The sequence below is a fragment of the Sinocyclocheilus anshuiensis genome, unplaced genomic scaffold (assembly GCF_001515605.1).
Source record: "Sinocyclocheilus anshuiensis isolate Anshui unplaced genomic scaffold, SAMN03320099.WGS_v1.1 scaffold3136, whole genome shotgun sequence".
Taxonomy (NCBI): Eukaryota; Metazoa; Chordata; class Actinopteri; order Cypriniformes; family Cyprinidae; genus Sinocyclocheilus; species Sinocyclocheilus anshuiensis.
Genome location: NW_015549852.1, coordinates 153,180 through 177,964, shown reverse-complemented (window position 1 = coordinate 177,964; position 24,785 = coordinate 153,180). Strand labels below are relative to the sequence as shown.

The 24,785-nt window shown below is 37.1% G+C and overlaps 2 protein-coding genes across 3 annotated transcripts in view; one reads left to right on the top strand and one right to left on the bottom strand.

The window, feature by feature from the left end:
• The window catches only part of cftr (CF transmembrane conductance regulator), a 32,693-nt gene extending 18,239 nt beyond the window's left edge, over positions 1-14,454 (top strand). Inside the window, exons 14-27 of the mRNA XM_016450385.1 lie at positions 1,360-2,071; positions 3,016-3,153; positions 3,705-3,742; positions 3,889-4,169; positions 4,271-4,350; positions 5,117-5,267; positions 6,858-7,085; positions 7,376-7,476; positions 7,838-8,065; positions 9,765-9,920; positions 10,012-10,101; positions 11,150-11,322; positions 11,414-11,519; positions 13,814-14,454. Of these exons, the coding sequence (XP_016305871.1) occupies positions 1,360-2,071; positions 3,016-3,153; positions 3,705-3,742; positions 3,889-4,169; positions 4,271-4,350; positions 5,117-5,267; positions 6,858-7,085; positions 7,376-7,476; positions 7,838-8,065; positions 9,765-9,920; positions 10,012-10,101; positions 11,150-11,322; positions 11,414-11,519; positions 13,814-14,026 (2,695 nt within the window). The 3' untranslated portion in view covers positions 14,027-14,454. The remainder of the gene's footprint in view (positions 1-1,359; positions 2,072-3,015; positions 3,154-3,704; positions 3,743-3,888; positions 4,170-4,270; positions 4,351-5,116; positions 5,268-6,857; positions 7,086-7,375; positions 7,477-7,837; positions 8,066-9,764; positions 9,921-10,011; positions 10,102-11,149; positions 11,323-11,413; positions 11,520-13,813) is intronic.
• A 280-nt stretch (positions 14,455-14,734) lies between these two features.
• LOC107660942 (cortactin-binding protein 2-like) overlaps positions 14,735-24,785 on the bottom strand; it is a 47,458-nt gene continuing 37,407 nt past the window's right edge. For both annotated transcript variants that reach the window (XM_016450383.1, XM_016450384.1), the window contains exons 14-23: positions 22,810-22,909; positions 22,163-22,318; positions 21,904-22,085; positions 20,893-21,071; positions 18,175-18,380; positions 17,805-17,987; positions 17,634-17,685; positions 17,439-17,550; positions 16,846-16,992; positions 14,735-15,894 (exon numbers count right to left, since the gene is read on the bottom strand). In XM_016450383.1, coding sequence (XP_016305869.1) covers positions 15,640-15,894; positions 16,846-16,992; positions 17,439-17,550; positions 17,634-17,685; positions 17,805-17,987; positions 18,175-18,380; positions 20,893-21,071; positions 21,904-22,085; positions 22,163-22,318; positions 22,810-22,909 — 1,572 coding nt within the window. In that variant the 3' untranslated portion in view covers positions 14,735-15,639. The remainder of the gene's footprint in view (positions 15,895-16,845; positions 16,993-17,438; positions 17,551-17,633; positions 17,686-17,804; positions 17,988-18,174; positions 18,381-20,892; positions 21,072-21,903; positions 22,086-22,162; positions 22,319-22,809; positions 22,910-24,785) is intronic.

The window sequence follows — 24,785 nt, the reverse complement described above, 5'->3', positions numbered from 1 at the left end:
AAAAAAAAAAATTCTCCCAAGTGCATACCCCCCCCCCCCCCCATCTTTTTAGATGTTGTAGAAACATCTTTTCCATCTAAAGTTAATAGAGTGCAACAGTTGGGTTCGTCTAAAAATCCCACTGAAAAAGAAAATCCCATTGATTTTAAAGATAATTTGTAATAAAAAAATTATAAACCTTTAAGAACAGCTCTACTATGAGCTACAAGGTTGTTGATAGATAGTTTATGCTTTTGTTGAAGGCACCAACCCCACATTTTTCAACATATTTTTTAAATAATCACGATTAACATTAACATAGTACATTACCTATGATTCTGCAAAAAATCTCCACCAATCAGAGAACTGAAACAAGCAAATTGTACTAGAAGAACTCTTTAGTGCCCATCCAATCCTATGAAAAACTCCAATGACTTAATGTATAGAATATATAGAATATATATATATATATATATAATAATAGTATATATATAATATATATATATATGTACATATGTGTAATATAATCTGCATATAGTATGTATATACTATATTTATGCATTTTCCATTTTCAATCGGTCACACTTTATTTTAAGGTCCAATTCTCGCCATTAACTACGACTTTTACTAAAAATATATGAAAAACTCCAATGACTTAATGTATAGAATATATAGAATATATATATATATATATATAATAATAGTATATATATAATATATATATATATGTACATATGTGTAATATAATCTGCATATAGTATGTATATACTATATTGTATCAGTATGCATTTTCAATCGGTCACACTTTATTTTAAGGTCCAATTCTCGCCATTAACTACGACTTTTGCCTTAAACTAAAAATATTTGACCCAAAGTTGGGTTGAAACGACCCAGCATTTTTTAGAGTGTAGGCATGCTAATAAACAACTAGTTAATAGAGAGAATGGGTCCCTATACTAAAGTGTTACCTCAACATCAATAGTTTTGTTTATCAATCATTTTTATTTAGATTGTGCCATTCACAGTGCTTCATGGGATTGTAGGTCTTTCCCTCATTAAGTACCTTATCTATCTTTTTGTCCGATTTTCAAATACATTTTGCTTCAAATCAAAGTTTGTAATGTTGTGATTTACCAGTTGCTACTGTATGTTTGGTTAATGGCTTATAATTCTTAAACTAAGGCTTCTTCTAAATACCAAAAATACTTCCAGAACCAAAAGTGGGCAGGCACTGTTATGCTCTGTACACAAATAGCAAATTAATTGTAGCTTCTTACTAATAAATGGGACTAAATTGAAAAGAGATGACAATACTGAAGTTAATTTAGCTTAAATGTCAGAAATATTGCTGTATAACCTCATTTTTATGTATTTACCCAGATGTCTGTGTAAGCTGATGGCCTCTAAGACACGCATCTTGGTGACAAATAAGATTGAGCATTTAAAGCGGGCTGATAAGATCCTACTGCTCCACAACGGTGAAAGCTTTTTCTACGGCACCTTTTCAGAGCTTCAGTCAGAACGGCCTGATTTCAGCTCTTTGCTTTTGGGTTTGGAGGCCTATGACAATGTCAGTGCAGAGCGCCGCTGCTCCATCCTCACAGAGACTCTCCACAGTGTCTCGGTGGATGAGAGCGCAGGCATGCGACCTGAACGCTCAGCTTTTCGCCAGGTGGCCCCATCCATGCCCGTGTACATAGATGAAAGAAAATCTTCAGTTATCGTCAACACTCTCGGAGCAGCTCGTAAGGCGTCCTTCATTCAGATACCCGAAGAAGAGGTTCGGAGGACATTACCTAACCGTAAGTTCTCCCTGGTACCAGAGAACGAGCTAGTGGATGAGTCCTTTATGGGAAGCGACGTGTATCATAACCACGGAGTGCATATGGCTGGTCAGAGGAGGCAGTCGGTGTTAGCTTTCATGACCAATGCACAAGGCCAGGGCTGTCGTGACCACCTTCAGTCATCTTTCCGCAGACGGCTGTCTGTCGTGCCTCAGAGCGAACTGGCATCTGAGCTGGACATCTATACTCGCCGCCTGTCAGACAGCACGTATGACGTCACTGGGGTCCTAGAGGAAGAGAACATTGAGGTGTGGAAAATTCTTGCACTCTCTGCAACATATTACTTTACATACTAGGCTTTAAAGTTCACCCAAAAATGAAAATCACCCCATGATTTACTCACCCTCAAGCCATCCTATATGTATATGACTTCCTCTTTCAGACGAATACAGTTGGAGATATATTAAAAATGTCCTGGCTCTTCCAAGCTTTATAATGGCAGTGAATGGGGGTTGAGATTTTGAAGTCCAATAAAGTGCATCCATCCATCATAAAAAGTTCTCCACACGGCTTCGGAGGGTTAATAAAGGCCTTCTGAAGTGAAGCGATGCATTTGTGTAAGAAAAATTTCCATATTTAAAACTTTACAAACCATAATCTCTAGCTTCCGCTAACTGTCTTATGCATGTTCATGAGAGAGTGGCGTTCCAGTGGCTGACGTAGGATGTAGGCGTAGCGTAAACTCCAGTGAGAATTTGCTAGTCTTGCGAGAACTAAGTTTTGTTTACAGCAAAGGAAAACCAGTCTCCTCTTGGCTTATATCGAAATCCTCCATCATTTTCTTTACAAATCCTCATTTTGTACTTCTAATTCGTGGGCCGATGTTTTGTTTTGCTCTCTCCTCTGTGCTTCCGCGTTTGTCTGAGACTATGCTACGCATACGTCCTATGTCATCCGCTAGAACGCAATGACAGTTAGCGGAAGCTCAAGATTACGCATCACTTCACTTCAGAAGGCCTGTATTAACCCCCCGGAGCCCTGTGGAGCACTTTTTATGATGGATGGATGCACTTTTTCGGGCTTCAAAATCTCATACCCCATTCAGGACATTTTTTAATATAACTCTGATTGTATTTACCTGAAAGAAGAAAGTCATACACACCAAAGATGGTTTGAGGATAAGTAAATCATGGGGTAATTTTCATTTTTGGGACTATCCCTTTAACGTCATCTGATTTGCTTCTCTTTGCAGGCATGCTTAGTTGATGAAATAGATGAAAAAGAGGAGGTATTTGAAACAACAAAGTGGAACACATACGTCAGATATGTGTCAAATAATAAAAGCCTTCTGTATGTTCTGATCTTCATCTTCCTTATTGCTGCAATTGAGGTAATCTTAATATTTTGTGAATGTATTCATAAACTGTATACTGACATGTTCTGCATTACAAATGAATAGTTTGAGATTATTAAGATTTTTTTAAAGAAATTCATTTTATTTAGCAAAGATGCATTCAATTTATCAAAAGCGTCAGTAAAGAGTTTTACATGGTTACAATAGATTTCTATTTCAAATTAAATCTGTTTATTTGAACTTTCTATTCATCAAAGAATCCTGAAAAAAAAATTCAGCTTTGCCATCACAGATATAAAATACATTTTACAATATATTACAATAAAAAACAATTCATTTAAATTGTAATAATATTTCACAATATTACTGTTTTTACTGCATTTATTTAATCAAAAAATACAGTAAAAACAGTAATAATATTTCACAATATTACTGTTTTTACTGTATTTTTTGATTAAATAAATGCAGACTTGGTGAGCATTAGAGACTTTTTTCAAAAACATAAAAAAATCTTACAGACCCCAAACTTTTGAACAGTAGTGTACATCTAGATTTACTAACCTTAATTATTTCTTGTGTGTTTTTAGGTTGCAGGATCTGTAGCAGGGATTTTTCTGATAACTGAGTAAGTGTTTTTTCTTACCTCATTTTCCAGTGATCTCTTCTAGGCTGAACTAAACTCTTTCTTTGTCAAGCATTCTTCAGTAATAGTCTGGAATTCATTTTAATCAATCCACAAAAGACAGGATTTTTTTGACTTTTTTGTTGTAGTAAACTTTGGAAAGAAGAGCAGCAACGAGTTGAGCCAAATATGACAAAGAACTCCAATATGTCTTCACCTGGAAAAAACTATGCCATCATTGTGACCCAGACAAGCAGCTATTACATTCTCTACATCTACGTGGCCACGTCAGAGAGCCTCCTCGCGATGGGATTTTTTCGGGGTCTTCCGTTTGTGCACACTATGATCACAATCTCCAAGAAACTGCACCAGAAGATGCTGCATGCTGTTCTCAGTGCACCCATGTCTGTGCTCAATACCATGAAGACAGGTCAATGTTATCAAAAGCTGAAATAAGTAGTTGTAAACCTTATTTCCACAGGTCCTGTTTCTGACTTTAATACCATTTGTATCTCTATATAATTTTTGCAGGCCGAATCATGAATAGGTTCACCAAAGACATGGCCACCATAGATGACATGCTTCCTCTCCTCATGTTTGACTTTGTCCAGGTTTGAGCCTCCTTTGATAAACTTTTATTGTCACAAGCCTTGAATAAGATGGGTAGATGAATTTCGATTTAGTGCAGCGTTACTCACTTTTGCATCTTGAGACCTGACATTCTACAGAGTTCAGTTTCAACTCTGATGAATTCATACATCAGTACTATACAGCATACTAGATTACTGTGTCCCAAATCATAATATGTTCAAAATAGTGTGTCAGATGGACTAGGATGATTTCCTATAGTGATTTCGCACACACATATATGCTTTTTGGGCCAATATTGCCCACACTGTCCTGTAGTATGGAAAAAGTTTAGACAAATATGAAGCTTCCTTGGCAGTGTTTAAATCAAAAAAGTGTTTTATAATGTTTTTGCATTTCTTCATTTTTTTAATCAAAAATACAGTAAAAACGGTCATATTGAGCAATATTATTGCACTTTTTAAATAATTAATCATTTAAAAAACAATTTAATATATTATTTTATTTTATTATATGATTTAAATATATAATAAATAGTAATTTATTCATGTGATGGTAAAGCTGAATTTTCAGCAGCCATCACTCCAGTTTTCATTGTGACATGATCCTTCAAAAATAATTCTAATATGCTGATTCGGTGCCCAAGAAACATTTGTGCCAACATTTTTGAGGAGTAGAAAGTTCAAAATAACAGCATTTATTTGAAATGAAAATCTTTTGTAATGTTAAAAAAGTCATAAATGAAATAAAAGCAGAACAGAGTCTAAACTTTGCTTTTTTTCCTAACAGTTGACTGTGGTGGTGGTTGGATGTATTCTTGTGGTGTCCATCGTACGGCCGTACATATTTCTCGCAGCAACTCCCCTGGTTATTATTTTCATTGTGATGAGGAAGTACTTTCTCCGAACGGGTCAACAGCTTAAACAGCTGGAGACAGAAGGTAAGGCCAGGCAATGTGTGCATTCTTTGCATGCAGTTGTTAGATACGTCTTTGCAGTTGGCAAAGGCATTCCTGACGCACTCGGCGTGTTGGTGTGTGGCTTGCTGCCAGGGACGAAAAGGCCAGTTAGACAAGGCACTGATGGGAGGTCAGTGCTAGGTCCAAAAATGGGAGGAGCAGAGGATGGATGAGTCAACCAGAAAGAGAAAAGGATATCTCAGAGGAAGTGGCATGGGCGGGAGGTCAGAGCTTTGTCCCTCGACCAATCATATATGGTCTATTACATCTCTGAATAAGGCAGACCCAGTTCTGTTGGTCTCTCTGTAACTCAGACGGCCACCGAGAAAGCAACTAGGGCTTTCCGTACTTTGTAATACTGGGATAGCAAAAAAACCCAACCAGGGATTTCCTCTGCTGCTATCCTGATATCATTCACTCATCGTCCACAACTGATGGGCAACAAGCTTCATGGCGGGGATCCCAGAAAACTGCGCAATCCTATTGTTTTTCAAACAAGAGGAGCTAAAGGCATTGCGTTTTCTATAGAAAGGGAAAGGAATGTTGCAAGGAAAACAGTGTTGAATGAGAAAAATGTGATGATTTAATATCACGGGTAGCTGAACTTGTGGATTAGTTCATTTTGTTTATGAGGTCACCTGAAGGCCAAAGGACAGAGGGCAGGACTTTTATTTCTTCCTTCCTCTTCCTGATCCCTTCTGCTGTTGGAAATGTGTGGCACAGATGATGGCAAAATACAAATGCTCAATATTGACAGTTAACAGTAGTAGGTGACCATATATATATTCACACACACAGAAACATAATTTCCCAGAATGCATTACTTATGTTGAATTTCTGTGGTCAGTTCAATTTCATACTCATACTTATACATTACTGTTTGAAAGTTAAAAGATTTTTTAAATGTTTTGAAAACAGTCTCTTATGCTCAGGCAGCCTGCCTTAATTTGATTAAAATTACCGTAAAAATATTAATTTGTAATAAATTCTAAAATTTATTCCTGTGATGCAAAGCTGAATTTTCAGCAGAAATTACTCTTGTCTTCAGCGTCACATGATCCTTCATAAATCTTTCTAAAATGCTGATTTGCCTCTCAAGAAACATTTTTATTATTATCAATTTTGAAAACAGTTGCTTAATACTTTTGTGGAAACTGATACATTTTTTCCCTCAGAATTCTTTGATGAATAGAACGTTCAAACGTTGTTCAAACGGTTCAAATATTCAAATATTCAAACATTTATTTGGAATAGAATTGTTTTGTAGCATTATACTGTAAATGCCTTTACTGTCACTTTTGATCTGTTTAATGTGTCCTTGCTGAATAACATATTATCAATTAACATAATCATAAATTATTAATTTATATAGAGATGGGTGGTGTCAAGCTCCAAAATTACAAAAAAAAATCATCCTAAAAGTGGCCCATAGACCAAAATGTAGTTTGATTTGGGCACTACATGGAGGAATGCACTGAATGACTCTTTTGCATTGTTTGTCACACAAAGCTATCATATTTTTTCAGAGGACTAAAAGTTGAATATACACTGTTGTCATCTTTTATTCTTCAGCTCGTAGCCCCATTTTCTCCCACCTCATCATCTCGCTGAAGGGTTTGTGGACCATCAGGGCCTTTGAGCGGCAGGTCTACTTCGAGAACCTGTTCCACAAGACCCTCAACACCCACACGGCCACCTGGTTCCTTTACCTGTCGACCCTGCGATGGTTCCTCTTCCGCTCCGACATCATCTTTGTGTTCTTTTTCACGCTGACCGCCTGGATTGCGGTAGGAACCAACCGTAAGAGCGCATCTCCATCTGTATCTAGGCAAGAGTGAACCAAGTGAACAGTAGAGCATGTAGAGTGAGCAGATGCCACTGTTTATTTGATGGTTCTCTGTGGGTCCAAAAAGTCAATGAATGCTTGATTTAGTGGGTTTTACAGACAACTGGTTTTATTAAGAGGTAATTGCGAGCAGTGCTTGGAAAATGCCTTTGAAGTGTAGAAGTGAGGTCACTGTGAGCAACCTTGTGCTTGATGTTTATACTTGCTTGTTGGTGCATGTGAATGTGTGTACGTTATTCCACAGAGGATAAACCGGGTGAGATTGGTATCGTCATATGCCTTGCAATGCTCATTCTAGGCACCTTCCAGTGGTGTGTTGCCACCAGCATTGCGGTAGATGGAATGGTACGTGCCTTTTTAGTTTTCCTCCCTGAAAACGGCATGTTTTTCAGTTGTTCTAGACTGCAGAAATTGTCCTGTTCTGTAATGTAAATATTGTCTGAGTAAGTGAGCAACACTAACAGAGCTTATCAAGGCGCAGAACATTTTGTTTGACCCTATCAGGAGAATAGTCACAATCACACTGATATGCATTTATACAGTAGTGCCACTTTATTTTTGCCACATGGTGTAACTGTGTGCGCATTTGTATTTGCACATGCAAACACAGAGGCTAAGCATCATTTAAAGGCTAAACAAACCACATGCAGCTTGGACCTCGGTGGACCTGATTACATCATATCTCTTCTAATCCTTCTTCCTCCAGATGCGTTCTGTTGACCGGGTTTTTAAGTTCATCGACCTGCCGTCTGAGACACCCAAACCGGACAAAAGCAAATCCTCGGATCTGATTATTGAGAACGTCAATGCACAGGCCGACTCAAGCTGGCCCAACCGTGGCCAGATCGATGTGCAGAATTTAACAGTCAAATACACAGAAGGGGGTCACGCTGTCCTCAAGAACCTCTCCTTTGCTGTGGAGGGCAGACAGAGGGTATGTACAAGCAACTTCCAGACTCAAACAGCTCCTTAAACTGCAAACATTAAATAGTTTCAGAAAAATAAATGCTAACATGCAAACCTTTCATCAAATTGTGCATTTTTTTAAAAGTGTTGTCTCACAGTATGACATTACAATGGGCTATAGCTTGAATTCTGCTAGGTTTTTAAACAGTGGGGTCTAAAAGTCAAATGCTGTTAGTTAAAATGCTTAAAGGGTCGTGAACTGCCTTTGTTTTTTTTTGTACTATTCTCTGAGGTCCACTTATAATGTTATCAAGATTTTTACATCAAAAAACAACATAATTTAGAAGTAATAGGTTATTTTCTGTCCTTGTTTTGACCCCCCTCCTCGTAGATCGTAGACTCGAAAGTAAACGCCCACTGCTATGATTGGCTAACAGTTGCATATGTTTGACAGCCTACATCCTTCCTAGAAGGACGCTGCTGTGTTTTAGGTTAAAAACGCAAAAATACATATCAAACAATCTGTAATAACTGACAGAGCAATAGTGATCACATAATGTAAACAGTTACTCACATCATCTTTTAGTTTTAATCTTTCTGAAAGTCCTGCATTGAATTGTGCCTTGTTTGTAAATGAATCCGTGGTAAAATGAAGTGAACAAAGGACCAAGTTCTTACTGACGTGGTCTGGAACTTCATTAAAAATAAAGTTAATCAAATAAAGTGTATCATTTGTTTTCTGCATAGACCTGCGTTTGCCGCTCTTGTCATTTACCTACTACGTGCGCGAATCGGTGGGCGGGGCTAAACAGGCAGTGATGTAGAAGCAGGTGTTGATCATCTTCTGCGCAGGCGGGTTTAGCCACATTATTATGTCATAAAGTGGCACATTTCACAAGCTGTCATTTTGGCAGACTGGCCTCAATATACGCTGTTTTTAGACTAACAAGAAAGTTTTGAGCTCTGAAATTTACAGAATGTTTTTATAGCACAATGACCTTTTATATGTCAAGGGAATTTTGATTTCTCAGTTCATGACCCTTTATTTTTTTTATTACAATTTGTATTCTCAGCATCACATTTGACCTTTTGTGTAAAGGAGTTTTGAAGTTCAGTGGGACAATTTTGCTTATTTGATTAGTGGCCTAGAAATGTAAATAAAGAATCTAGAATTGGAAATGTTTCTTATTCATTTTAGGCCTTAATTTATTTATTTATTCATTTTTTTATATTTTCCAAAATTTTAAAACTTTATTTCCAGGTTTAGATGATATTTTCTATCCCAAAGCTTTAATTTGTGGATTTTGGGTTGTACTGCCCTACAAAGGCGAAATGCAGTAACTACAACAACACTATCAATTGATTTTGATATAAATTTTCATATATCTTTTTCTAAATCTGAGCATAATTGAGCCAAGTCACAGAACTTGATTTTGGTCATAATTCAGTTTGATAAAATTACTGAATTTTGCCTTTGTAGAACAACGTACAGTAGGTGCAGCAGATAGCAGATTAGCTAAAGGAGCTGAAATTAGCTAAGTGAGTTTCACACTCATTTCTGTGAGTTCAGTGATGTATGTTGTGAGAAATCCATGTGGAGAAGGGCTTCTAGTCCAAGCTTCTAACAGAATATGTTACATGTATTGCTGAAGATGTACTTCTATAGCATGTAAATCTGTTCACAGGTTTTGTTTTATTGTGAAATTTGATCATGTGATCTTTTTCAGGTGGGGATCTTGGGCCGAACAGGTTCTGGGAAGAGTTCTCTGTTCAATGCTCTCTTGAAGATGGTTTACACAGATGGTGATATCTCCATCGACGGGGTCAACTGGAACAAAATGCCGCTTCAGAAGTGGAGGAAAGCCTTTGGTGTGGTGCCTCAGGTAACAGCGGCTCTGGGAACAGCTTTCATCCTCTCTCTTCATAACATCTCATGATATATTTTTGTAAATATCTCCTTCCACACCACCACAGAAAGTCTTCATCTTTACGGGACCATTCCGCATGAACCTAGACCCTTACGGTTGCCATAGTGATGAGGAGCTGTGGCGGGTCACGGAGGAGGTGGGTGTCTCCAGAGCAAATGATCAATGACTGTGAGGTCAAGTGGTTTGATGACCCTTTTTTCTAGAGTAATTCAAAGAAACTGGAAAAGCATTGTCTCTGCTGCTGAGACTATGGCAACATTTGATTTGCCACTAAGCAGTTAAGGGTAAAGACAGCAAATTTTTTAATAGTCAAATCACAATAAAATAAAGTAAAATAATAAAAATAAATAACATTAATTATTAATAAATAAAAGTAATAACAAAAGTAATCATTAAAAAATAAAATAAAAGTATAAATAAAAACGAAAAACAGTTACAATAAACTCCAAATACAGCTTAAATATGACCTTTCTTAGCTAGCTATACACTTCCTATACCTAACAATTTTATAACAGAATCACCCTCAAGGATAAGTGATTATATTAAGTGCAACATTTCGGTCATCCAATCTTTGTCAGTCATTTAAAAAAGTTTTTGAAATGAAGGTCGGATGACTGAAATGTTGCATTAACAATATTACGTTTTTGCAAGCTACGGTATGTGTGGAATTATTTTTCTTAGTTATTAGTTATCTTATGCACTTACCAATTTTTGGGGGTGTGTGAGGTTTCCTATTTGTTGTTTATAAAATAAGTGACCTTTTCTAAAGCAAAACATGAGGTCATCTGGTTATCCATTATGAACAATTATATGCTTACCCTCCAAATGTTGTCATGTCGGGCACAGAAATGACACACTTCTTCTTGTTCTCTTGTTCTTAAGTTATAATTTAGGTGTAATTTTTTTTATGACAACAGTATTTATATTCTATATAATTGTTATTTTTGAGTCATCAAAAATTTGTCATTTTTATTTTTGAAATCATTAAATTAAGGCAGATTATTAGGTCTAAAATATACTGTGAATTCTAGTAGTAATATAAAAGTGACCATACAATATGACTATTATGAATGATCAACATAGCAATCCTTATGAATCATCTAGTGAATTGCATGTATGTCCTGTTCACCTCTTCTTGAAAGTATTTGCTTGATTTACAGTTATTTCTGTGTTCATGTGTGAAGGTCGGTCTCAAGACAGTGATTGAGCAGTTTCCAGATAAACTGGACTTCCAGCTGGAATACGGAGGTTATGTACTGAGTAACGGCCACAAACAGCTCATATGTCTGGCTCGCTCCATCCTCAGCGGAGCCCGCATCCTCCTCCTGGATGAGCCTAGTGCCCACCTCGATCCAATGTGAGTCCCAACACCACTGGCTGTTAAGCACAAGTACAATGAATGTACAGCATAGTAAATAATGGTGGCTGTGCTTTGTCTTTGGTTTCAGAACAATAAAGGTGTTAAAGAAGACATTACGACAGTCTTTCTCCACATGCACTATATTACTGTCTGAACACAAAGTAGAACCGCTGCTTGAGTGCCAGTCTTTCTTGGTAAGGCTCTTGCACTACCTCTCTTCCATCAACACCAACTTAAAGGGATTAGTTCACTCAAACATTTAAATTCTGTCATTAATTACTCACTCTCATGTTGTTCCAAACCCGTAAGACCTTCATCTTCAGAAAACATATTTTTAAAGATATTTTTGATGAAATCCGAGAGCTTTCTGACCCTACATAGACAGCAACACATGCGTTGTGGTACTCTTGTGAATGCGTGATGAAGACTGACATGAAAGAAAATAAATTGTTGAATAAAGTCGTTATTTTTGTTATCTTTGTGCATAAAATGTATTCTTGGAGCTTCATAAATGGACTATTTTAACAATGTCCTTACTACGTTTCTGGGCCTTAAATGTGGTAGTTGTTTTGCTGTCTATGCAGGGTCAGAAAGGGTCGGATTTTATGAAAAATATCTTAATTTTTGTTCTGAAGATGAACGAAGGTCTTACGGGTTTGCAGCGACATGAGGGGGAGTAATTAATGACAGAATTATCATTTTTGGGAGAACTATTGCTTTAAATATCATAAATAGTCCCCCTTTTTACACTTATTGTTCACATTTTTACTGTTATTTGTATTGGGAGACAAAAAATTATTTAACAGCTGTAAGGATCACTAGTTGCACCAGACAAAAGAAAAAATATTGAGTGAGCATTTTTATATTTCAGTAATTTCTGTTAGATAGTAGGGACAATTTATGTGTGGTATTCAAAAAAGGCAAACATACACAACCGTTTAAAAGTTTGAGGTGAGTACGATGTTCAAAATAAATACAATTAATACTTTCATTGAGCAAGGATGTATTAAATTGATCAAAATTGACAGTAAAGACAGAAAATTGTTACAAAATATTTCTAATTCCATTAAATGCTGTTCTTTTGAACTTTATATTCATCACAGAATCCTGATAACAAAGTATCATGGTTTACACAAATATACTAAGCAGCACAACTGTTTTCAGTATTGATAATAATAAGAAATGTTTCCGAGCACCAAATCAGTGTATTAGAATGATTTCTGAATGTGACACTAAAGAAGGAGTCTTCAACTAAAATTGCTTGAGGTCTAGTAATGAACCCTCCTCAAAAGCTGAGGTCCGGATATTTATATACCTAAAACATGAATTGATGGTTTTTGCCAGACCAGGGTATTTACAGGATAGTTAAGCTCAACTTTAAGATTTGCACAAATAAAAATAAAATGACTGTAAAAAGCATGATTTACAGTTCAGATACAGGTTTTCACAAAAACAAAAAGTTTTATAAAATGATCAACTTCACATTTCAGCCTTTAAACTATTTTTTAAAGAAAATGGACTTAAAAGTATCAATTATTATATTATTTTAAATAATTATCAATCAATTATTATATTAATTAAATAACAAATATATTTTACTGTCTTTATTATTTACATTTTTATAATGCATTATCTTCTTGTCGATCCACCAGTTCACATTTACAACTCTGCATGTTTGCTGCATTTAAACGGGATGATTTTCACATTGGTCTGAACAAAACTAGCAGAAGGGCTTATTGAAAATGCAAATTAATTCTCTGTCAGCAGGTGACGCTTTTAAAATGGCTGAAATATAGCGGTTTCCCCGGTAACGGCAGTACACAAAGCAGCACAGCACCGGACTTTGAAACGTGCAGCGCATGTATTTATTCAATTAAATCATTGCCTTTTGAAGTTTAATCATTACATTAAAGCCATATCGCAATTCTTGTCTTTCCGTCCCCAAATTTAAGCCCTCCTGAAATCAAAATTAAGACTTCCTTGTACCATTTAAGACTTTTTATGACCTTAAATTTGATACAACTAAATTTAAGACTTTTTAACTTAAAGACGCAATATGTAATTTTCGCCACTGGAGGGCGCGTATTCAAAATAAACAAATCGAGGGTGTATGACGTCATTGGCAAGCGACACAATGACACTATGGACACGGTCCGTGTCACTAGTTAAAATTGCTTATTTCTCTGGATTTAAACATTCTTCGAAACATTTGGGATAATGTAAGTACACAAGCCAGCAAAATATATCACTGTTCTAGTGGTTTTTGGATATTTTAATAAAAAAATCGTACATATTGTGCCTTTAACTATTTTTTGAGAATGCCATTGTCTGCACGCCACTCTCTTCACTGCACTGCTCTACTGAGCTGACCTTGATATGCTTGATATAAATTTGATTTGATTACAAAATGGCTTTTGGCATTTATTTAATTATGTCTAAAAATATATTTTTCAAAGTTTGTCCCCGACTCCTCTGATCTCTGTTGCAGATGATGGACAAAGGTCAGGTGAAGACCTACGATTCCATTCAGAAGCTGCTGAATGAGACCAGTCACCTAAAGCAGGCCATAAGCCCAGCGGAGCGCCTCAAACTCTTCCCTCGCCGGAACTCCAGCATGCGCACCCCTCAGTCCAAACTCAGCTCTGTTACGCAGACACTGCAGGAGGAGGCAGAGGACAATATCCAAGACACTCGTCTCTGAGCGTCTCAAACTGGAATTCATACAGAAACAATCAAGCTTACAATGGTCTCCAAATGGTACATAATATTGGATGACCTATCATGAGAACATTTGACATTTATTATGAAAAAGATATGTATTTCTTCTTAATGTCACAAGAGGTAATCAATGTCCTCTCACAATGGGACACACAGTGAGGCCAGGAATAATTGAACACTGTAAAAAATTGTATAATGTAACTTTTATGATTTATCTGTTCTTTATTTGATCAAATCAAATGTATTATTCCCTTACTTTTCTCTGAACATTTAATTTATTAAGTTAACGCGTGACCAACGTCTGGCATCCTTTGAAAGTGCAGCAAAATGGGATCATATGAATCATGTAAATGGCAAAACAATTACTCTATTTTCTCATTTCTTTGTGCGTATCATGGAATTAGGAAAGGCACAAGCAAAAACAATGATTATTTTAAATTGTAAATATATATAAAACACTTTCTGTGAAACAAATATATTTTTCAAGACCATGCTTCTCTCGTTTTTTTTCTGTGTGGTCACCAGGAATGAGCTCATTCCACTCTTATCTTGTGTTATAGTGGGAAGCTTCAGAGGAGAGGACACAAAAACATAGCTGGTGGTGATAAACGATTCCAGCTGAATGATTCGGTTTCAAACAAACACAGTGTTAGCATTAGCTGTGTGGAGAAAGAAAAGCCAAACGCTGAGGTGATGTCTAGGATAGTGCATTTTTAATTGTTGTGCTTGGAGGAAACAGGACAATTTCTCTGAACCTCTTCCGACAACTATAATACATTTAAACATCAGAGGTCGACTATAATCTCTTCTGTACATATGAACAATACTGACTTTAAAATAATACTTGTTTATCCTAAATGTTCAATATAGAAGACAAACGAAAAGTTAATGCGCGCCGCTTCCGATTTCATAGTTGGGTTTCACAAAGTCAAAGTTCAAGCCAGTCACTGAGCACGCATGAGAGTAATTGAAAAGACCAATTATGGCTTAATGGACAAAAACAAAATATCCTGTGTTCGCGATGGAGGTACTTATTGCCACATTCAGTTCATTTGGAAACGAGTGAAAAAATATGAACCAAAATTTAATATTACAAACAATATATACACTTCTCATTTTCCCTTCAAAAGTCCTCCAATGTACAAGCGCAATATCACACACGCACACACACACACACACACACTAATCTATACAACATTTAAGTTCCCAGTTCTTATTTACACATATTTGGTAAAACCCTGATTTTTGACAGTTTTTAAAACTCACCTTTCACTTATTTAAACATAAAACACAATTGATTGTAAATACTAAAGAGCAAAAAGACTACCAGCTCTTACTTTGATCCAAAACATTTGACCTAAAAGGCAAATTGCAAAACGTTCAAGCAGTCTTTCTCCTGTTAGTTCATCGTACTTTTTTTTTCCTCAGAGTTCTTTACTTAAACAGTTGAATATATTAAAACTATGGTCCCAAAGTACACAATGTAATATAGTGTAACAAGTATGGACAACATGTACAAATACTAAAATGCTGCCAGTAACCAAACTTCACAACACAACAGACTGAGGGCAAAGGGAGGGCAGTGGGAGGTGTCTATCAACGGTTACTGTAGTTTTCATTACAGCTGGGGTCCAGGAACCAGATGTCATCTTGTGAGAAGTTGTTTCTGTTGTTATGGGATGGGGGCTGCCTTGCTCTGCTGCTCGTGGAGGCTCTGCTAGGGCTGCTGCTGTGACTCTGAAGGGAACGGCTGCTGGAAGTGTTCACCTGCTGAGCCCCTCTGCTGCTGGGGATGGGCAGATGCGATCTGGGCCTTGTCACTTGCCGAGGAGAAGTGTGACCACTGTTGATCTTTTCAAAGCAAAAACAATATACAAAAAAAAAGAAAACAAAAAAATTTTAACAAAAAAGTGGAGAATGCACCTTACACATGTGCTATGTTACAAAAACTAGCAAGCGACCTACATAGGCAACATTTTAAGCCAAATCCAAGATAGTGGATGAGAGAAATGCTGATTATGAATAACCATATTTCATTCAATATTGTGGATAAATAAAGTATAATGACTAAAAAAGAGATTATTTTACCTAATATTTGAGTGCACTACATATTTTTTGTTTATAATAACATCATGCTGTTAGCTTTGCAACATACTAATGCCAAACTCCATTGGTATCAATTGTGTAAAAGTGCCCGCCCACTTTTTTAGCTGCTCCGCTTGCTGAGGTATTTTTTCTATTCATTTTTTCCATAGGGATTTTAAAAAGACTTCATTAAAGAAATATAAGACATAAATCAAACGAACCATTATCAACTCTGATTTGAAACAAAGAAGTGTTTGAAAATTGGACAAAAAGACAACAAAGCTGCAAGACTGTGTACTTATATATATATATATATATATATTAGTATAGAGTAAACAGTGCTTTTGGCATGATTTGCTTGTTTCGATTCTCTGATTGTTGGAGATTTCTTTGCAGAATTATGGGTAATACACCTTTTCACCAGAAATTCTGCTGTTAAATGTTAAAAATAAAAACAAAATTACAAAAAAAAAAAAAAAAGAGTTCACAGTAGGTCTGTCTTTCATAGCTTATAAGTTTTTCCCTATGAAGAAAATGAACAGGATGTTTACTTCCAGAACCTGACTATGCTCTATTTGTTCACTATATGTAAAACATTCCAAATCGTTTATTGCTGAGGCTCCATGACAGTTAGGATGTTGCCTTAGAAGGCAGCTATCTATGTAGGTGGCTCAGTAGGCTTTGGAACAGAACCATGGAGTTTTATCAAAGACTTGCCTTCTGTGGTGGAGGATGGGGCATATCCACAGCACAGTCTGTTGTAACAGGGCATGTTTGGGGCTGCGTGACCTCGGCATCACTCCTCTGAGGAGTGGGCGGAATCGAGTCTGGAAGCATGATGAAGTCCTCTTTAAAAAGAGCAATCTGTACCAGGTAAAAGAGGAAATGAACACAGCTCGTCAATTCCTAGAAACTGCAAGGCCATGTGCTAAACTGTGCCAGACTGTTTGTGTAGCCTGAACAGAAAGTCTCTAAGAGAAGAACAAGCTGTTTTTTGTTGTTGTTTTTTTTAATGAACCAATACCGATAATAACAAACTATATTTTGAAATTTTCTGAAGAAATGTGAGTCTTGCATGTACAGTATTTGCAAAAATGTTTCTTGAGCAGCAATTTCATGTGAAACTGAAGACTGGAGTAATGGCTTCTAAAAATTCATTCAATAAACTACATTTCAAAATACATTAAAATACTGTATTTTTGATTAAATAAATGCCACTGTTGTGAGCATACAGTAGAGAGTTCTTAAAAACAATTTGACCAACCCCAAGCTTTTGAACAGTGGTATATGTGAGCTTTAATGTCTACTACCTTGCTTATGTCTGGCTCAGATTTGCTAGAGCACATGGTCTGGAGTTCTCTGATGAGATCCATCTCATCATCAGAGCAGAGTGACAGACCCACAGCAACTCCTTCACTGAGTCTGCAGGAACGTACACACATAATCATTGACTAACACTGCCATCTGCTGGTAGTACAAACATATGCCCACATAAAAAAACACACCTTGCATGATTGACATTTATCATCGAGTGAGCGCTTGAATTGGCCAGAGATCCTATATAATAAGAATACAAGAACACAGATTATTCTGAGAATTTTTATCAACAGTAGCTTGTTTATGTAGCAGAGCTGCATAAGCATACTGCAAAATCAAAGCCATCAGTTACACCTCACCTTCTCTTAAAGAGCAGCTAGAGCTCCTCCCAGAGGCGGGGCTTCCTTTCTTCCTTGGACTGGTATTGGCTCGTCTCCAAGCGCCATTATCGCGTCCTTTTCTGCCACCTTTCCTGTAGGCAGAGCCAATGGTGGAAAGAGGGAAACATCCTCCCTGGAACTCTGGTAAGAACCTGTCAATCTCTAACCACACAAAGAGAAAAAGAGTCAGCAAGTACCAGTAATGACTACACTGAAAGATTTAATGGCTGACGGCTAGTTTGAATGTTGTTGGAAAAAGTAGCCCAGCTGTTTTTTGTAAAATTAGCTAAGCTAGTGTAATTACATTAGTGGCAACGTGTGTTCCTCAACATTTCTGATGGTGCTGTACCTGTTCTGGGCAGCGGGCAGCCCTGCAGCACTGCCTTATTCAGCAGGATATTGAGAGCTGCTTTGACTACCGCCCTCTGACCTGGGCTCAGACCTTTGTTGTTGGGAGACCGTCGTTGGGAGGGAGAGAGTTTGGCTGTTACTCTAGATATAACAGCATCCTCGACCCTTGGAACTATCACTGCGTTCCAAAGCCTCACCAACCACCTAAACACAAAGACACATGGACCAATATTAACAAATAATACTGCCTCTCATAGGAAATAATACAAATATCAATATAATTTAATAAAAAATAAAGTTGAATTCAGTTTAATACAGTTTAAAGTTTCATTCAGATTCATGTAGTGTCAAAATTATAGATTTTTCGATACAGTTTCAATACTCATATTCTGCAGTATCGATACAAGGTATCAGCTGCATTCTCTCTTCTCTCCAACAGTGAGTTGACACACACCACACTGTATTTTAATTAAATAGGTATATAGTCGTTTGCACTGTGTGTTTTAGAGCTTTCACTATAATCATTTACAAGTATGCAGCACATGATACTGTGTTTTTAGCATATCAGAGTTTCTGGATTCACAGTAAATGCAGCAAACTCCATCTCTGCAGGTGCTGTGGGGTTAAAATGTATTTTGGATCACAACATGTGCCAGTTATGCTTTATTTTCACATTAGCATAATCTCCAGCAGTGTGGAAAGATGATTACAGCATTTCACTAGATTCGTAATGAGAAGTATTTGTAAACCCGTTTTCACCTAAACTTCCCTGGAGTTTTCCTCCAAAATAATAGCTTGAGGATTTAACTCTAAGTAAGTGTAGCTATTAAGACAATTATGTTATGTAGTTTTATTACTGTAAAGTAAAATAACTACTTACTATTTGTTATAAAATACAACTAAGTTGTATTACAATAGTAATATATTTATGTCTAATATAAATAATAATAATATTTTAGTTAGTAGTAGTACTTTCCCCTATTGGGCCTTGAGGAATCTCAGACAACAGTTTCAGTTGATAAGAAAATATTTGATTATGGTCAAAAATATAACTTAGATACTGTTAAAATGTTTTGCTTAAATGTTGAGGCAATTTTTCCCCATGGTATCAAAATGTTAAAGGTGCCATAGAATGGAAAACTGTATTTACCTTGGCATAGTTATTGTTTCCTCCTCACGTAAATCTTGTGCGTGCAAAAGACCACTGAAAAAGAGGCGAATCCCAACATAACACCGACTGTGACGTTACAGTCGGGATCATTAATGTTTATGCCCCCAAGATTTGCATAACGTATACCAGCCCATGTTCTAGGCCAGCTGGACCTGCACAGCCGAATCATCGATGCAGTGTTGCCAGATATTGCTATTAAAACAATCTTTTGCAATTAAGATAAGATAAAGATATCGCTGACCCTAAACTGCAACGTCCTACTTTATTAAAGGGGTGGTTGATTGCGATTTCACTTTTTTAATGTTAGTTAGTGTGTAATGTTGCTGTTTGAGCATAAACAATATCTGCAAAGTTACAAAGCTAAAAAGTTCAATGCAAACGGAGATAGCGTCTTTTTCAAAATTCTGGCAGTTTAATGCCTACAAAAACTATAACAAGTTACTTCCCGGGTTCGTGACATCACAAACCCAGATAAACCCCGCCCTCGGGAAAAGGCAGTAAAGGGTGAGAGGCCAAGCTGCGCTGCTTTAGAGAAGAGGAAGAAAACTAGAGGTGCATTCTGCACGATCCTCTTCAATAATATCCTCTGCTTCTCAGTCGGGCTCAAACTGATAAGCGATATTAACGACGCCATTGTTTACAATACAACCGGAGCACATGCCGCTGAGGTGAAGGACGAGACGTTTAGAGGCGCACTAGAGGCGGTTTAGCCAATCACAACACACTGGGCTAGCTAACCAATCAGAGCCCATCGCCTATTTCTGAGGGCAGGGCTTCATAAAAGCAGAAAATTATCAGCACGTTTCTCAGAGAAGGGACAGAGCGGTGTGGAATAAAGGTCAATTATGTGAAAAATGCATTTTTTTAAAAACGAAGCATTAACACATGTTAGACTGCACCCCATAAACACAATCAAGCCTAGAAAAAAAACAGCAAACCACCCCTTTAACTTTCTAAAGTGTCAAAAAAAAGTGTAAAAGACAGATCCAAAAAACGCTTATAACAGCTGGATCTGGCAACACAGAGGCTGCATCCACGCCCTCACTCACACGCTCTCTCAAGCCTCGTTCACTCCACCAGCATCTCGCAGCAAACATGTTCATACCACGGACGCTAAACATTCCTGCAAAATCTCTCAAAATCTGTATCTTCGTCTCATAGAGGCTCAAACATATAAGGTTAGTTGCCTAATCTCTCCATCGTTCACACCGGACAGTAGAGATCTGTTTGCTGTGTGAGCTACTGAAATGAGCCGCGCTGTGAAACAGCCAATCAGAGCAGAGCTCAACATTATTATTCATCACCCTTCCAAATAAGGTAATCACAGACCATTTAATTCTAGGGACAAATCCTAGGGTTGTAAATGGACATGTAAAACCATTTCTGGATAATTTTTGCCCTTACCTAAGCCACATACCTTCTATGTAGATTTCAGAGAACAATTTTAAATATTGTATCAATGCATTCTATGGCACCTTTAACAAATATTTTTCAGAGTATTGAAGTTAGAAATTCCAGTATTGTGAAAACAGTAGATTGACGTACTTGGGAATAGCTTGGGTCTGTTCTGGATTCACAGGGCAGGAGAGGAAGATATAGGGTCCCAACAAGGCCTCCGAGGTCCCCAGACGTGACAAGCAGGCGTTGAGCTGGTGCCACACTGAGCACACCCAAGAAAGCGATTTGTGTACAGGATCATCAGAGGTCCAGCACTGGCCCTGAGTCTGTGCAGCCACAGAGAAACTCAATTGAAGGGATGCAAATCAATATTTTGTTTCAATGGTCACCAAAGGAGTTATTTGGAAAAATGTACTGATCAAATAGATGCAAAGCACCACAGAATCATCATTAAAGTGGTCCTTTAATCCTGACATCTACTTTAGGCTTTATGACAATTTGTGAAAGATATAACAAGTAGCCGATTTGTAAATTAATTTTTCAATTAATGATTAAGTTATCAGCTTTCTGACCCTCGGAAGAGAAGAAATTGTTGAGTAAGTTGTTCTTTTTTGTTTTCTTTGCACACAAAAAGTATTCTTGTAGCTTCATAAAATTACAGTTGAACCACTGATGTCACATGGACTATTTTAACGATGTCCTTGCTACCTTTCTGGGCCTTGAACGTGGTAGTTGCGTTGCTGTCTATGTAGAGTCAAAAAGCTCTCAGATTTAAACAAAAATATTTTAATTTGTGTTCTGAAGATGAACGAAGGTCTTACGGGTTTGGAACGACATGAGGGTGAGTAATTACTGACAGAATGTTTTTTTTATTTTTGGGTGAACTATCCCTTTAAAAGATTCAGTCTCCATTGTTTGTAATTAAAACAAAAATAACAGAATTTAAAACGTATTCTTTAACAATTAGATATCGAAAAGAAAAAAATTTAATCGATTTTGTTGTGCAGTCTCAATGTTTATTTGAATGATTCAGCAGTCACATGGTATACTCTGATCTAAACTACACTAAATATACTAAACTATCTCAACTAAATTTAGAGCTGAATGGCTATTCTGGTGGTCTTCCCTGCAGCTCATTAGATAATAAGCAGGGCTGACCTTGTGGAGGAGTTTTCTGCGTAGATGACGTCCCAGCATGCCATTGAGGGGCTCGGTGTCCCAGCGCAGCTGAACCCAGCGGAAGTGCTGCTGTAATCGTAGCTCAGCACCCTGTAGGTGAGGCTTGGCCAGTGTGCCAATCCAAAAACTCCCTTCACGGAAATAGTAAAGTCCATCCTGACCTGCCCATCAGAAAAGAGTTGAACTGAAACGCTCTTTCTGGTTCCAGCTCTGCTGCATCTGCAGGGATGAGTCTCACCATGGTTGACGGAGAGGGAATAGACAGATCCGCGGTTCTCCAGGGCTTCGCACAGGTCTCCCAGGAGGTGGCTGAGAGAGTGGGCTCTCTGCAGACCCTCCAAAACCACCACAACACAACGTCCAGCGCTGCCTTCATGCAAAGACACCAGGAACCCTGATACACAACACAACCCCATCAACACCAGACAAACCACTAAAATTATTATTGGTTCAAAAATTATTTTTAACACAATTATATATATATATATATATATATATATATGTATATTATAAAAGCAGGTTAGTAAGTGTTTTTTCACAATCATGTTAACGTTTTATGGGTATATTATTGAAATAGTTCATATTTTTTGACTAACATATTTGCTACATTCACTTCTAGTGCAAGTGCCTCACTTTTATTTTTTTACTTTTCATTTTTATAAGGTACAGGCCAAAGACATGCAAAATCACCAGTGGCCAAAAATCATCATAGACAGTGTCAGAGAAAAATAACTCGTAGTCATTTCCAAACATTTCAGATTCAACACAGGATAAAACATTTTGATCTTGTTTCTAGGGGTCTTCTTCCTCTGCTCCTTTGCCTACATCATCACCTGAGAAATGTGACTCCTTGACAGAGCGCTGCACGATTGAAGAGGCTCTTACCACAGTTGATGAAGATCTCCAGCAGGTGCTCTTTTGATAGACCCTCATCTATCTCCACCCTGACGACATCACAGCCGATCCCCTGGGCCTCCTGTCTGTGCTGCGAACACACACAAACACACAACAGGTGCATCATAAACATCATGACTAGTACAGATGGACGGCCACAATACATGAGACAAACGAGACACACTGATCATTCCAAATTCTTTTGAAATCAGCACATTACTGCAATTTATTCAGAGATTTAGCTCATGTTTAACTTACTTGTTTTTAAATCTGTGACATTCAACATTAAATCAAATCGGACTGTACTTTCTTAATACACGTCTCACCCTACATTTTTCTCACTGAATAACCAGTTTCACTCACAAATATCTTACATCATAGAAATAATATTGTAGATTTTTTTTTATACACTACCGTTCAAAAGTTTGGGGTTAGTAAGATTTTTTTATTGTATTAAAGGGGTCATATGATGTTTGATAAAGAATATCTCTTTGGTTTTGAGACTTTAGTCTTTGCAACTTCCGGGATCTTATCTATGCACAATCAGCTTGTAACACTCCAAAGAGAAAGGAAAACTTGAAATCGCATCATATGACCCCTTTAAAAAGAAGTCTCTTATGCTCACCAAGGCCGCTTTTATTTGATAGAAAACACAATAAAAACAGTAATATTGTGAAATATTATTACAATTTAAAATAACGGTTTAAAATATTTAAAAATGTAATTTATTCTTGTAATGGCAAAACTGGATTTTCAGCAGCCATTACTCCAGTCTTCAGTGTCACATGATCCTCCAGAAATCATTCAAATATCGATAATATTGATTTGCACCGTATTTTTGTTTTTTAATTAGTATCCACATTGAAAGTAGCTGCACTGCTTTTTTTTTTTTAATCGTGAAGCATTTATTTAAATATAAATAAATTAATACATTTATGTAAATGTTTTCTGTAACACTACAAATGTCTTACTGTCACCTTTCATCAATTAAATGCATTCTTGCTGAATACAAATATTAAAGGGTTAGTTCACCCAAAAATGAAAATTCTGTCATTAATTATTCACCCTCATGTCGTTCCAAATCCAAACCCGTAAGACCTCCATTCATCTTTGGAACACAAATGAAGATATTTTTGATGCATTCTGACAGCTCTCTGACCCTCCCATAGACAGCAAGGGTACTACCACGATCAACGTCCAGAAACGTAGCAAGGAGATCGGTAAAATAATCCATGTGACATCAGGGGTTCAACCGTAATATTACGAAGCTACGAGAATACTTTTTGTGCGCAAAAGAAAAAAAAAACGACTTTATTCAACAATGCGTGGCGCGGCTGACACAGAACAGCATACACTGTTTGCGTTCAGTGGATACTCTCCAAAATGGCTAGGGCTAGGGTGACGTGGAGGAGACGAATTGCTGAATAAAGTTTTTTTTTTTCCTTTGCGCACAAAAAGTATTCTCGTAGCGTCGTAATATTACGGTTGAACCCCTGATGTCACATGGATTATTTTACCGATCTCTTTGCTACGTTTCTGGACGTTGATCGTGGTAGTACACTTGCTGTCTATGGGAGGGTCAGAGAGCTCTCAGAATGCATCAAAAATATCTTAATTGGTGTTCCGAAGATGAATGGAGGTCTTACGGGTTTGGAACGACATGAGGGTGAGTAATTAATGACAGAATTTTCATTTTTGGGTTAACTATCCCTTTAATTTCTTTCCAAAAAAAAGAAGAAGATCTGAATAGACTCTAAATAGAACAGAAAAGACTACACTGAATAGTACTGTATGTATTTAATTACATTTCATAAATGCATCAATGTAGATTATGTATGAAACTCTGTTGGATTTAAGCTTTATTGTATTTAGGCCTCATATCTTCAGTGTTACAGTGGGTATGGAAAGTATTCAGACCCCCTTCAATTTTTCACTCTTTGTTATATTGCAGCCATTTGCTAAAATCA